Here is a 15,041-nt window from a genome sequence, read left to right as displayed (position 1 = left end):
GGTGGACTAGAGGAGGAGGGGATGATGGTGGACTAGAGGAGGAGGGATGATGGTGGACTAGAGGAGGAGGGATGATGGTGGACTAGAGGAGGAGGGATGATGGTGGACTAGAGGAGGAGGGATGATGGGAGAGGGAGGGATGATGGTGGACTAGAGGAGGAGGGATGATGGTGGACTAGAGGAGGAGGGATGATGGTGGACTAGAGGAGGAGGGATGATGGTGGACTAGAGGAGGAGGGATGATGGTGGACTAGAGGAGGAGGGATGATGGTGGACTAGAGGAGGAGGGATGATGGTGGACTAGAGGAGGAGGGATGATGGTGGACTAGAGGAGGAGGGATGATGGTGGACTAGAGGAGGAGGGATGATGGTGGACTAGAGGAGGAGGGATGATGGTGGACTAGAGGAGGAGGGATGATGGTGGACTAGAGGAGGAGGGATGATGGTGGACTAGAGGAGGAGGGATGATGGTGGACTAGAGGAGGAGGGATGATGGTGGACTAGAGGAGGAGGGATGATGGTGGACTAGAGGAGGAGGGATGATGGTGGACTAGAGGAGGAGGGATGATGGTGGACTAGAGGAGGAGGGATGATGGTGGACTAGAGGAGGAGGGATGATGGTGGACTAGAGGAGGAGGGGAGGAGGGGTGATGGTGGACTAGAGGAGGAGGGATGATGGTGGACTAGAGGAGGAGGGATGATGGTGGACTAGAGGAGGAGGGATGATGGTGGACTAGAGGAGGAGGGATGATGGTGGACTAGAGGAGGAGGGATGATGGTGGACTAGAGGAGGAGGGATGATGGTGGACTAGAGGAGGAGGGATGATGGTGGACTAGAGGAGGAGGGATGATGGTGGACTAGAGGAGGAGGGATGATGGTGGACTAGAGGAGGAGGGATGATGGTGGACTAGAGGAGGAGGGATGATGGTGGACTAGAGGAGGAGGGATGATGGTGGACTAGAGGAGGAGGGATGATGGTGGACTAGAGGAGGAGGGATGATGGTGGACTAGAGGAGGAGGGATGATGGTGGACTAGAGGAGGAGGGATGATGGTGGACTAGAGGAGGAGGGATGATGGTGGACTAGAGGAGGAGGGATGATGGTGGACTAGAGGAGGAGGGATGATGGTGGACTAGAGGAGGAGGGATGATGGTGGACTAGAGGAGGAGGGATGATGGTGGACTAGAGGAGGAGGGATGATGGTGGACTAGAGGAGGAGGGATGATGGTGGACTAGAGGAGGAGGGATGATGGTGGACTAGAGGAGGGATGATGGTGGACTAGAGGAGGAGGGGTGATGGTGGACTAGAGGAGGAGGGATGATGGTGGACTAGAGGAGGAGGGATGATGGTGGACTAGAGGAGGAGGGATGATGGTGGACTAGAGGAGGAGGGATGATGGTGGGAGGGATGATGGTGGACTAGAGGAGGAGGGATGATGGTGGACTAGAGGAGGAGGGATGATGGTGGACTAGAGGAGGAGGGATGATGGTGGACTAGAGGAGGAGGGATGATGGTGGACTAGAGGAGGAGGGATGATGGTGGACTAGAGGAGGAGGAGGAGGAGGGATGATGGTGGACTATAGGAAGGAGGGATGATGGTGGACTAGAGGAGGAGGGATGATGGTGGACTAGAGGAGGAGGGATGATGGTGGACTAGAGGAGGAGGGATGATGGTGGACTAGAGGAGGAGGGATGATGGTGGACTAGAGGAGGAGGGATGATGGTGGACTATAGGAAGGAGGGATGATGGTGGACTAGGAAAAGGGATGATGGTGGACTATAGGAAAAGGGATGATGGTGGACTAGAGGAGGAGGGATGATGGTGGACTAGAGGAGGAGGGATGATGGTGGACTAGAGGAGGAGGGATGATGGTGGACTAGAGGAGGAGGGATGATGGTGGACTATAGGAAAAGGGATGATGGTGGACTATAGGAAAGGAGGGATGATGGTGGACTAGAGGAGGAGGGATGATGGTGGACTAGAGGAGGAGGGATGATGGTGGACTAGAGGAGGAGGGATGATGGTGGACTATAGGAAAGGGATGATGGTGGACTATAGGAAAAGGGATGATGGTGGACTATGGAGGATGATGGTGGAGGGATGATGATGGTGGAGGGATGATGGTGGAGGAGGAGGAGGGATGATGGTGGACTAGAGGAGGAGGGATGATGGTGGACTATAGGAAAAGGGATGATGGTGGACTAGAGGAGGAGGGATGATGGTGGACTAGAGGAGGAGGGATGATGGTGGACTAGAGGAGGAGGGATGATGGTGGACTAGAGGAGGAGGGATGATGGTGGACTAGAGGAGGAGGGATGATGGTGGACTAGAGGAGGAGGGATGATGGTGGACTAGAGGAGGAGGGATGATGGTGGACTAGAGGAGGAGGGATGATGGTGGACTAGAGGAGGAGGGATGATGGTGATAGAGGAGGAGGGATGATGGGACTAGAGGAGGAGGGATGATGGTGGACTAGAGGAGAGGGGAGGAGGGATGATGGTGGACTAGAGGAGGAGGGATGATGGTGGACTAGAGGAGGAGGGGTGGTGGTGGACTAGAGGAGGAGGGGTGATGGTGGACTAGAAGACATGGGGTGGAGTGGACTAGAGGAGATGGGGTGGTCGTGGACTAGAGGAGGTGGGGTGATGATTGTGGACTAGAGGGGGTGGTGGTGGACTAGAGGAGGAGGGGTGATGGTGGACTAGAGGAGGAGGGATGATGGTGGACTAGAGGAGGAGGGATGATGGTGGACTAGAGGAGGAGGGATGATGGTGGACTAGAGGAGGAGGGATGATGGTGGACTAGAGGAGGAGGGATGATGGTGGACTAGAGGAGGAGGGTGATGGTGGACTAGAGGAGGAGGGATGATGGTGGACTAGAGGAGGAGGGATGATGGTGGACTAGAGGAGGAGGGATGATGGTGGACTAGAGGAGGAGGGATGATGGTGGACTAGAGGAGGAGGGATGATGGTGGACTAGAGGAAAAGGGATGATGGTGGACTAGAGGAAAAGGGATGATGGTGGACTAGAGGAGGAGGGATGATGGTGGACTAGAGGAGGAGGGATGATGGTGGACTAGAGGAGGAGGGATGATGGTGGACTATAGAAAGAAAAGGGATGATGGTGGACTATAGGAAAAGGGATGATGGTGGACTATAGGAAAAGGGATGATGGTGGACTAGGGATGAGGAGGGATGATGGTGGACTAGAGGAGGAGGGATGATGGTGGACTAGAGGAGGAGGGATGATGGTGGACTATAGGAAAAGGGATGATGGTGGACTAGAGGAAAGGGATGATGGTGGACTAGAGGAGGAGGGATGATGGTGGACTAGAGGAGGAGGGATGATGGTGGACTAGAGGAGGAGGGATGATGGTGGACTAGAGGAGGAGGGATGATGGTGGACTAGAGGAGGAGGGATGATGGTGGACTAGAGGAGGAGGGATGATGGTGGACTAGAGGAGGAGGGATGATGGTGGACTAGAGGAGGAGGGATGATGGTGGACTAGAGGAGGAGGGATGATGGTGGACTAGAGGAGGAGGGATGATGGTGGACTAGAGGAGGAGGGATGATGGTGGACTAGAGGAGGAGGGATGATGGTGGACTAGAGGAGGAGGGATGATGGTGGACTAGAGAGGAGGAGGGATGATGGTGGACTAGAGGAGGAGGGATGATGGTGGACTAGAGGAGGAGGGATGATGGTGGACTAGAGGAGGAGGGGGGATGGTGGACTAGAGGAGGAGGGATGATGGTGGACTAGAGGAGGAGGGATGATGGTGGACTAGAGGAGGAGGGATGATGGTGGACTAGAGGAGGAGGGATGATGGTGGACTAGAGGAGGAGGGATGATGGTGGACTAGAGGAGGAGGGATGATGGTGGACTAGAGGAGGAGGGATGATGGTGGTCTAGAGGAGGAGGGATGATGGTGGACTAGAGGAGGAGGGATGATGGTGGACTAGAGGAGGAGGGATGATGGTGGACTAGAGGAGGAGGGATGATGGTGGACTAGAGGAGGAGGGATGATGGTGGACTAGAGGAGGAGGGATGATGGTGGACTAGAGGAGGAGGGATGATGGTGGACTAGAGGAGGAGGGAAGATGGTGGACTAGAGGAGGAGGGATGATGGTGGACTAGAGGAGGAGGGAAGATGGTGGACTAGAGGAGGAGGGATGATGGTGGACTAGAGGAGGAGGGATGATGGTGGACTAGAGGAGGAGGGATGATGGTGGACTAGAGGAGGAGGGATGATGGTGGACTAGAGGAGGAGGGATGATGGTGGACTAGAGGAGGAGGGATGATGGGATAGAGGAGGAGGGATGATGGTGGACTAGAGGAGGAGGGATGATGGTGGACTAGAGGAGGAAAAGGGATGATGGTGGACTAGAGGAGGAGGGGTGATGGTGGACTAGAGGAGGAGGGATGATGGTGGACTAGAGGAGGAGGGATGATGGTGGACTAGAGGAGGAGGGATGATGGTGGACTAGAGGAGGAGGGATGATGGTGGACTAGAGGAGGAGGAGGGGTGATGGTGGACTAGAGGAGGAGGGATGATGGTGGACTATAGGAAAAGGGATGATGGTGGACTAGAGGAGGAGGGATGATGGTGGACTAGAGGAGGAGGGATGATGGTGGACTAGAGGAGGAGGGGTGATGGTGGACTAGAGGAGGAGGGATGATGGTGGACTATAGGAAAAGGGATGATGGTGGACTAGAGGAGGAGGGATGATGGTGGACTAGAGGAGGAGGGATGATGGTGGACTAGAGGAGGAGGGATGATGGTGGACTAGAGGAGGAGGGATGATGGTGGACTAGAGGAGGAGGGATGATGGTGGACTATAGGAAAAGGGATGATGGTGGACTATAGGAAAAGGGATGATGGTGGACTAGGAAAAGGGATGATGGTGGACTAGAGGAGGAGGGATGATGGTGGACTAGAGGAGGAGGGATGATGGTGGACTAGAGGAGGAGGGATGATGGTGGACTATAGGAAAAGGGATGATGGTGGACTATAGGAAAAGGGATGATGGTGGACTATAGGAAAAGGGATGATGGTGGACTAGAGGAGGAGGGATGATGGTGGACTAGAGGAGGAGGGATGATGGTGGACTAGAGGAGGAGGGATGATGGTGGACTATAGGAAAAGGGATGATGGTGGACTATAGGAAAAGGGATGATGGTGGACTATAGGAAAAGGGATGATGGTGGACTAGAGGAGGAGGGATGATGGTGGACTAGAGGAGGAGGGATGATGGTGGACTAGAGGAGGAGGGATGATGGTGGACTATAGGAAAAGGGATGATGGTGGACTAGAGGAAAAGGGATGATGGTGGTCTAGAGGAGGAGGGATGATGGTGGTCTAGAGGAGGAGGGATGATGGTGGACTAGAGGAGGAGGGATGATGGTGGACTAGAGGAGGAGGGATGATGGTGGTCTAGAGGAGGAGGGATGATGGTGGACTAGAGGAGGAGGGATGATGGTGGACTAGAGGAGGAGGGATGATGGTGGACTAGAGGAGGAGGGATGATGGTGGACTAGAGGAGGAGGGATGATGGTGGACTAGAGGAGGAGGGATGATGGTGGACTAGAGGAGGAGGGGTGGTGGTGGACTAGAGGAGGTGGGGTGGTGGTGGACTAGAGGAGGTGGGGTGTTGGTGGACTAGAAGACATGGGGTGGTCGTGGACTAGAGGAGATGGGGTGGTCGTGGACTAGAGGAGGTGGGGTGATGATTGTGGGCTGGGGTGGTGGTGGACTAGGGGAGGGGAGCTGGGGTGGTGGGGACTAGAGGAGGAGGGATGATGGTGGACTAGAGGAGGAGGGATGATGGTGGACTAGAGGAGGAGGGATGATGGTGGACTAGAGGAGGAGGGATGATGGTGGACTAGAGGAGGAGGGATGATGGTGGACTAGAGGAGGAGGGGTGATGGTGGACTAGAGGAGGAGGGATGATGGTGGACTATAGGAAAAGGGATGATGGTGGACTAGAGGAGGAGGGATGATGGTGGACTAGAGGAGGAGGGATGATGGTGGACTAGAGGAGGAGGGATGATGGTGGACTAGAGGAAAAGGGATGATGGTGGACTAGAGGAAAAGGGATGATGGTGGACTAGAGGAGGAGGGATGATGGTGGACTAGAGGAGGAGGGATGATGGTGGGAGGAGGGATGATGGTGGACTAGAGGAGAGGGATGATGGTGGACTATAGGAAAAGGGATGATGGTGGACTATAGGAAAAGGGATGATGGTGGACTATAGGAAAAGGGATGATGGTGGACTAGAGGAGGGATGATGGTGGACTAGAGGAGGAGGGATGATGGTGGACTATAGGAAAAGGGATGATGGTGGACTAGAGGAAAAGGGATGATGGTGGTCTAGAGGAGGAGGGATGATGGTGGTCTAGAGGAGGAGGGATGATGGTGGACTAGAGGAGGAGGGATGATGGTGGACTAGAGGAGAGGGATGATGGTGGACTAGAGGAGGAGGGATGATGGTGGACTAGAGGAGGAGGGATGATGGTGGACTAGAGGAGGAGGGATGATGGTGGACTAGAGGAGGAGGGATGATGGTGGACTAGAGGAGGAGGGATGATGGTGGACTAGAGGAGGAGGGGTGGTGGTGGACTAGAGGAGGTGGGGTGTTGGTGGACTAGAAGACATGGGGTGGTCGTGGACTAGAGGAGATGGGGTGGTCGTGGACTAGAGGAGGTGGGGTGATGATTGTGGGCTGGGGTGGTGGTGGACTAGGGGAGCTGGGGTGGTGGTGGACTAGAGGAGGTGGGGTGATGCAGTCTCATGCTGTGTGTGTGTAAGCTTGTTGTGCTTAGTATTCTGAATCTATGTGTGTTTAGAACAGGGGTTGGAACCAGTTCAGGGAACAGAACCGACAACTGGAAAATATACATATTTCAAGGAACAGAATCAGAACAAAAGTGATCTATACTGTTCCGGAACAGAACCATTATTTTAAAAGCATGGAACCGGTTGATAACGTTATTTTATTTTCCATGCATTGTTTTTCAGTCGCACAAAAAACGTAACAAAGTGCATATTCAAAGCCCTCACACTCTGTCACTAAGAAAAGTGTTCCAGTGTCCGCCTGACAGAAAAGTGTTCCAGTGTGCGCGTGTGTAGGCTACCTGTCCCTTCCCCTCTGAAGCATAGTCTAGTAGCCTACTGACGTTACAAGTCTGATTCAGAAATTAGGGAGAAAGATTTACAATCAGAGAAGAATGGATTAACCTTTTCAACGCTAATTAAGGATACTATAGTTATCACATTTCACATTGGATTCACTAAGTACAAAAAGGTAAAAGGTGTTTTTATTTGAATTCTGGTGCCGCTCTGCACATACCAGCTAGCTGGTCCAGCGTTAAGACAACTTTCTGAAGTTCAAAGACATTCAAAGTTCCTTCATAAAAGCCGCTCTTCCGAAGGTATAATTCTGTGGGCCTAATTCAGATGATGCATGTCATAACAACAAGATGCCCACTGGTTCAAGCCAACCCTCCTCCACCCTCTCTCGCTCTCTCCCCACCCGGAAAATGTCTCATCCAACGCCCTACATTCGTCTGTCCAATGCATGTAAACAGCTTGCCCGCTCCATAGCAAGCTGCTATATCCTCACTGATTGGTGAAGTAACTTAATGTCCAGCTAAATGTTTTTAAAAAGTCAATTTCAGAGGTTTATAAAGGAACAGAAAGGAATTATATTAATCTTTGCTTTTTTTCGGGGTTCGAACCGGTTCAGAACTTTTTTTGCTGGTCGGGTAAAAAAATGTATGGTTCTAGTCAGAACAAAACAATTGGAAAATAATTTTGGTTCCAACCCCTGGTAGAGAACAAGCATGATCAAAATCTGAAATGACAAGGATTGTTAACGCAACGTAACACACAGGGTGGTAGCAACATGATGGAACTAACAAAACACAACACAGGGAAACCCCTGGTTGGTAAAGATGCAGCTTTGGTTCCATGCAGAAGACATTTCATAGGAGCTGATTAGTAATTAAGAGTCTGTGCATCATTCATGACTAACCTTCAACCCATACGGAGGCTAACCTAGTTTAGCTTCAACATGCTAGTTAGATTACCAATACTATGTAGGCTAACCTAGCTTAGCTTAATTACCATGCTAGTTCGATGACCAATATTACGCAGGCTAACCTAGCTTAGCGTCATCATCATACCAATTAGCAGGCAGCTTACGCCGCCTTCACCACTTACAGTACAGTACAGGTTAGAAATCGCTCGGCGTGCAAAACAAGCAGACCCATTGGCACTGAAGCAAATCTAGTTTTATCACCTACACAATATATCATTAATATAGATTCAATATCAGCCAGCCATCATCAACTATATTATCCTATCCAATAAAAAGCCTCCGCTCAGTCTTGCTCAATCCCCATTGGTCAGCGTGGCCACGCATGCTCCGCCTCACGATGCAAAGGACACATCTGATTGGTTACCTGAGCCGATTTAGGAGCTCATTGGCTTCTAGTGGTTTACGCAAGAACCTGGGAGATCTGCGCACAACAGAGAGAGGAGTTCACACACACAGTTCTCAAACACATACAGATCTCACACACACTGAGTGTACTCATGGAGTACATCAGACATACTGGTGGGGAGCTTGTACTGTAATGAGTCCTCTGTGGAACTCTTGGGGGAGGAAGGGAAAGGTAAAGAGGGAAGGGGATGACAGACAGAAGGAGATAGAGGGGAGGGAAAGGTAAAGAGGGAAGGGGGTGACAGACAGAAGGAGATAGAGGGGAGGGAAAGTGAAAGAAGGGGAGAGAGAAAGAGATAGAGGGGGAAGGAAAGCAAAAGAGAAAGTGAAAGAGAGAAAGGGAGAGAGAAAGCGAGAAGGAGAGAGAAAGCGAGAAGGAGAGGGAAAGCGAAGAGAAAGCGAGAGAGATTGAGGAGATACAGAGAGAAGGAGATAGGGGGATGAGGAGGGAAAGTGAAAAAAGAGAGAGAGAAAGAGAGTTGTACCTGTTGGTCTCTTTGAGTCCTAGATAAGCCTGAGTGATTGCACCAGAGTCCTTCATCTTATGGACATCCTCTGCATAGTGCACTGGCTCTGTCATCGTCTCCTGGAGAGAGGGATGACATGGAGGGAGATGAGAGAGAAAGAGGAAAATAACCACATTCACATGTAGAGAAGACACAACAGAGCATCAGGCAGAGAACAGAGAGAAGACACTATTATTCCACGTGAATCTTGACCCATCCAGTATTGTGGATCTAAAGACCATACATATGGTGGTGTTACATGCAAATAAATCAGTGGCACGTGTGTATGTGTTTAAGCTAGTCATTCCCAGAGCATGCAGTCAGCAGAGTTCTAGTACCTTCTCATCCTTTAGGAAGGCATGGCAGGAGAGAGAAGAGAGGAGAGAGGGAGAGAAGGAGAGAAGAGACGGGAGTGTTAGAAGCATTGATAGTGCAGTGGACAGACATGAAAAGGTTTCACGTGTGTGTATATATGTGTATATATCTATGTCTGCGAGACTGTGCATATATGCGTGTCTGTGCATGGGTCAGTGTGCATGTGTGTGTTTGCACATGTCCGTGTGTGTGTGTGTGTGTGGGTCCCTCCATGTATCCTACCTTGTGCTGCATGGCCTCCTTCTGTGAGACCAGTTGAGATCGTAGAATCAGCACCTCCTCTTTCCGCACCTCCAGCTCCTCGCACGAGGAGTTCAGTTGGTCCATGAGAACTTTGTAGGGTGGACTTCCTGGTGCCCCTGCCCCAGCGCCTGCATTACCCAGCAGGCTCTGCCTCATGGCGGTCAGGTCGTGCTTCAACTTCTTGTTCTCGGAATCCAGCTCCTGGCGCTGTGGATTAAAGATGGATGCCGCCGGCGGCAGTCAGAGTTAATACACACCCATAGAGACGGCAATGTCAATGCTAAAATGGGTTATATCCATCTAGAGATCTCTAACCATCTATGTATACAACACACTCACCCAGACAAATCCAGTCCCAAATCAACCCCTAGCCCCGTGATGGGCAACTGGCGGCCCCCCGGGGCCCTTGAGCCACGAGCTGTTGCCCACCTAAGTCCTATCCCCTACCCACTACCGTAGATATGAGTAGATTGGATATCTATACAATACCTTGAGAGACTCGTACTCCAGTTCTGCTCCACGTGATTTCTTATGCTCCTCATCATCCTGACAGACGGAGAGGTCCGACGGTAAAGTAAGTAAGACTGTGGTTGTAATACAGTAATACAGCATAGTATTGTAGTAATATTGTGTAGTACTGTGGCTGTACCCTGACTCTAGCCCGCTGGAACTGCTCCTCCTTGTTCTCTAGCTCGTTGCGGAGAGAGGATTTCTCCTGCTCCAGCTCGGTTACGCGCTTCTGCAGCTTCAGAGTCAGAGACGTGTCCATGCCCCGGGTCACATCCTGTCCCAACAGGAAATGAGGTCAGAGACAGAAATGACACTGACAGGCGGAGCTTTGGGGCATCGTCATGGGCATTAAAGACATTAGCTGTCAATACTAAAACATTACAGAAAGTGTTTCACTGAATGACGACCAATTCTGCAGGGTTGTAGTTGTAATAACTTAAAATAACTACAGAACAGGTTGAAGCAACATTAACAACTTTTTTGTAACATTTTCTAATGGTGAGAGGAAGTTTCTGTCTAAGTCCCACTCACTTCTCCATGTCGGGAACTTTCTTCTGATTCGGCGAACTCTGAGTTGTAGGTGCACTCTGATCCGTTGCTGCTGTGGGTGGAGTCTGTTCTCCTGTGGCCGGGCTTGGGCACGCTCTGGAGAAAGGAGGGGCAAGGGGACTTTAGTGTGTGTTTGTGGTGTGGTGCAGTGTGTTTGTTTGGTGTGTGTGCGTTTAGTATGGTGGGGCAGTGTGGCGTGTGTGTGGTCTGGTTCGTCCCAGTGTTTGTGAGTGTGTGTGGTCTGGTTCGGGCCAGTGTTTGTGAGTGTGTGTGGTCTGGTTCAGCCCAGTGTTTGTGAGTGTGTGTGGTCTGGTTCGGTCAAGTGTTTGTGAGTGTGTGGGGTCTGGTTCGGTCCAGTGTTTGTGAGTGTGTGTGGTCTGGTTCAGCCCAGTGTTTGTGAGTGTGTGGGGTCTGGTTCGGTCCAGTGTTTGTGAGTGTGTGGGGTCTGGTTCAGTCCAGTGTTTGTGAGTGTGTGGGGTCTGGTTCGGTCCAGTGTTTGTGAGTGTGTGGGGTCTGGTTCGGTCCAGTGTTTGTGAGTGTGTGTGGTCTGGTTCAGCCCAGTGTTTGTGAGTGTGTGGGGTCTGGTTCGGTCCAGTGTTTGTGAGTGTGTGGGGTCTGGTTCGGTCCAGTGTTTGTGAGTGTGTGGGGTCTGGTTCGGTCCAGTGTTTGTGAGTGTGTGGGGTCTGGTTCGGTCCAGTGTTTGTGAGTGTGTGGGGTCTGGTTCGGTCCAGTGTTTGTGAGTGTGTGGGGTCTGGTTCGGTCCAGTGTTTGTGAGTGTGTGTGGTCTGGTTCGGTCCAGTGTTTGTGAGTGTGAAATTGTTGACATGCTATGCGTTAGCCTACCACAGAGAGAGTGATTTCTTCCTTGAGGTCGTCGTAGCGTTCCTCCAGTCTCAGGTGTTCTGTTAGGAGGTTCTGGTAGCGAGACCTCTCCTCGTTCAGATCGCTCTCCAACTGCTGAGTCTCCTCCGCTAATGCACGAGTCATTTTCTCTGAAAGGGGGAGGAGGTGGAGGAGATGGGGAGGAGAGAGCACAGAGAGAAGAAGGGAAAGGGGGAGGTGGAGGAGGTGGGGAGGAGAGAGCACAGAGAGAAGAAGAAAGGGGGAGATGGAGGAGGAGAGAGCACAGAGAGAAGAAGGGAAAGGGGGAGGTGGAGGAGATGGGGAGGAGAGAGCACAGAGAGAAGAAGGGAAAGCACAGAGAGAAGAAGGAAAGGGGGAGGAGGTGGAGGAGATGGGGAGGAGAGAGCAGAGAGAGAAGAAGGGAAAGGGGGAGGAGGTGGGGAGGAGAGAGCACAGAGAGAAGAAGGGAAAGGGGGAGGTGGAGGAGATGGGGAGGAGAGAGCACAGAGAGAAGAAGGGAAAGGGGAGGTGGAGGAGATGGGGAGGAGAGAGCAGAGAGAGAAGAAGGGAAATGGGGAGGTGGAGGAGATGGGGAGGAGAGAGCAGAGAGAGAAGAAGGGAAAGGGGGAGGTGGAGGAGATGGGGAGGAGAGAGCACAGAGAGAAGAAGGGAAATGGGGAGGAGATGGGGAGGAGAGAGCACAGAGAGAAGAAGGGAAAGGGGGAGGAGGTGGAGGAGATGGGGAGGAGAGAGCACAGAGAGAAGAAGGGAAAGGGGGAGGTAGAGGAGATGGGGAGGAGAGAGAGCAGAGAGAGAAGAAGGGAAAGGGGGAGGAGATGGGGAGGAGAGAGCAGAGAGAGAAGAAGGGAAAGGGGGAGGAGATGGGGAGGAGAGAGCAGAGAGAGAAGAAGGGAAAGGGGGGAGGAGGTGGGGAGGAGAGAGCACAGAGAGAGAAGAAGGGAAAGGGAAAGGGGGGGAGGAGGTGGGGAGGAGAGAGCACAGAGAGAAGAAGGGAAAGGGGGAGGAGGTGGGGAGGAGAGAGCACAGAGAGAAGAAGGGAAAGGGGGGGAGGTAGAGGAGATGGGGAAGAGAGAGCACAGAGAGAAGAAGGGAAAGGGGGAGGAGGAGGAGGAGATGGGGAGGAGAGAGCAGAGAGAGAAGAAGGGAAAGGGGGAGGAGATGGGGAGGAGAGAGCAGAGAGAGAAGAAGGGAAAGGGGGAGGAGATGGGGAGGAGAGAGCATAGAGAGAAGAAGGGAAAGGGGGAGGTGGAGGAGATGGGGAGGAGAGAGCACAGAGAGAATAAGGGAAAGGGGGAGGAGGTGGGGAGGAGAGAGCACAGAGAGAAGAAGGGAAAGGGGGAGGAGGTCGGGAGGAGAGAGCACAGAGAGAAGAGGAGAGAGCACAGAGAGAAAAGGGAAAGGGGAGGAGGTGGGGAGGAGAGAGCACAGAGAGAAGAAGGGAAAGGGAAAGGGGAGGTGAAGGAGGTGGGAAGGAGAGAGCACAGAGAGAAGAACGAAAGGGGGAGGTGGAGGAGATGGGGGGGGAGAGAGAGAGCAGAGAGAGAAGAAGGGAAAGGGGGAGGAGATGGGGAGGAGAGAGCACAGAGAGAAGAAGGGAAAGGGGGGAGGAGGTGGGGAAGAGAGAGCACAGAGAGAAGGACGGAAAAGGGGGAGGAGGTGGGGAGGAGAGAGCACAGAGAGAAGAAGGGAAAGGGGGAGGAGGTGGGGAGGAGAGAGCACAGAGAGAAGGGAAAGGGGGAGGAGGTGGGGAGGAGGAGAGAGCACAGAGAGAAGAAGGGAAAGGTGGAGGAGATGGGGAGGAGAGAGCACAGAGAGAATAAGGGGGAAAGGGGGAGGGAGTGGAGGAGGTGGGGAGGAGAGAGCACAGAGAGAAGAAGGGAAAGGGGGAGGAGGTGGGGAGGAGAGAGCACAGAGAGAAGAAGGGAAAGGTGGAGGAGGTGGGGAGGAGAGCACAGAGAGAAGAAGGGAAAGGGGGAGGAGGGGGAGGAGGTGGGGAGGAGAGAGCAGAAGGGAAAGGAGGAGAGAAAGAGGAGAAAGAAGACAAGTTCAGCACGTGTGGGGAGCGTATCATCAAATCTCTGTATGGAATTTCAACAATGACTGTGATTGGTCTAAAAGTATTTACACGGAATGTGATTGGTCTAAATATAGTAACAGTGAACGTGATTGGTCTAAAGCTACTGAATGGTTGGTACCTGTCATCTGCTGGCTCTGTTCCTTGATCATTCGGTTCAGGTCGTCTTTCTCGGTCTTCAGCAGACCATTCTGCTGCTTCAGCTCTGCTACCATCTTCACACACAGGAGAAAATACTTCAATCAAGTCTACCACAGCCTATTGGTCCAGTAATCCATCAATCATGTGATTTGAGAACACTAGCAGATCTGGGTCAAATAGTATCAAATACTTAAAGGTGCACTTGATTTGCTGGACCAGTGTGCAGAGTTGGGGGCGTTTCAGAACATTTCCATTGGTCCCAGTGTACAGGGTGAAACAAATCAAGTGCATCTTCAGTATTTGACAGATGTCCTGTATCTGACTCAGGTCTGGACTGCAAGGACTTTGGGGTTTAGTTGATTTCACTGGGCTTCTGGAGGACTGCTCTACTGTACTGCACAGCTAGCACTAGTCTACCTGCTATTAACTACACAACCACATGACTCTACCTGTCTCACCTACACACCCACACCACAGTCGTGGCCAAAAGTTTTGAGAATTATACAAATATTAATTTTCACAAAGTCTGCTGCCTCAGTTTGTATGATGCAATTTGCATATTCTCCAGAATGTTATGAAGCGTGATCGGATGAATTGCAAAGTCCCTCTTTGCCATGCAAATTAACTGTATCCCCCCAAAAAACATTCCCACTGCATTTCAGCCCCGCCACAAAAGGACCAGCTGACATCATGTCAGTGATTCTCTCGTTAACACAGGTGTGAGTGTTGACAAGGACAAGGCTGGAGATCACTCTGTCATGCTGACTGAGTTCGAATAACAGACAGGAAGCTTCAAAAGGAGGGTGGTGTTTGGAATCATTGTTCTTCCTCTGTCAACCATGGTTACCTGCAAGGAAACACGTGCCGTCATCATTGCTTTGCACAAAAAGGGCTTCACAGGCAAGGAAATTGCTGCCAGTAAGATTGCACCTAAATCAACCATTTATCAGATCATCAAGAACTTCAAGGAGAGCGGTTCAATTGTTGTGAAGAAGGCTTCAGGGCGCCCAAGAAAGTCCAGCAAGCGACAGGACCGTCTCCTAAAGTTGATTCAGCTGCGGGATCGGGGCCCACCAGAACAGAGCTTGCTCAGGAATGGCAGCAGGCAGGTGTGAGTGCATCTGCACGCACAGTGAGGCGAAGAGTTTTGGAGGATGGCCTGGTGTCAAGAAGGGCAGCAAAGAAGCCACTTCTCTCCAGGAAAAACATCAGGGACAGACTGATATTCTGCAAAAGGTATAGGGATGGGACTGCTGAGGACTGGGGTAAAGTC

General features: G+C 52.0%; 1 protein-coding gene across 8 annotated transcripts in view; it reads right to left on the bottom strand.

The window, feature by feature from the left end:
• Positions 1–15,041, bottom strand: part of myo5aa (myosin VAa) — a 101,700-nt gene that overhangs the window by 16,702 nt on the left and 69,957 nt on the right. For 3 of the 8 annotated variants that reach the window (XM_042331067.1, XM_042331074.1, XM_042331068.1), the window contains 9 exons: positions 13,749–13,842; positions 11,533–11,681; positions 10,672–10,785; positions 10,280–10,414; positions 10,120–10,176; positions 9,610–9,837; positions 9,351–9,359; positions 8,992–9,092; positions 8,466–8,522 (listed from right to left, as the gene is read on the bottom strand). In XM_042331067.1, coding sequence (XP_042187001.1) covers positions 8,466–8,522; positions 8,992–9,092; positions 9,351–9,359; positions 9,610–9,837; positions 10,120–10,176; positions 10,280–10,414; positions 10,672–10,785; positions 11,533–11,681; positions 13,749–13,842 — 944 coding nt within the window. The remainder of the gene's footprint in view (positions 1–8,465; positions 8,523–8,991; positions 9,093–9,350; positions 9,360–9,609; positions 9,838–10,119; positions 10,177–10,279; positions 10,415–10,671; positions 10,786–11,532; positions 11,682–13,748; positions 13,843–15,041) is intronic. The other 5 variants (XM_042331071.1, XM_042331075.1, XM_042331069.1 and 2 more) reach the window with 3 other exon arrangements.

Source organism: Oncorhynchus tshawytscha, linkage group LG12, assembly GCF_018296145.1.
Source record: "Oncorhynchus tshawytscha isolate Ot180627B linkage group LG12, Otsh_v2.0, whole genome shotgun sequence".
In the NCBI taxonomy this organism is placed as follows: Eukaryota; Metazoa; Chordata; class Actinopteri; order Salmoniformes; family Salmonidae; genus Oncorhynchus; species Oncorhynchus tshawytscha.
The sequence above is the reverse complement of the archived record's forward strand: the minus strand, read 5'-3'. Positions and strand labels throughout refer to the sequence as shown.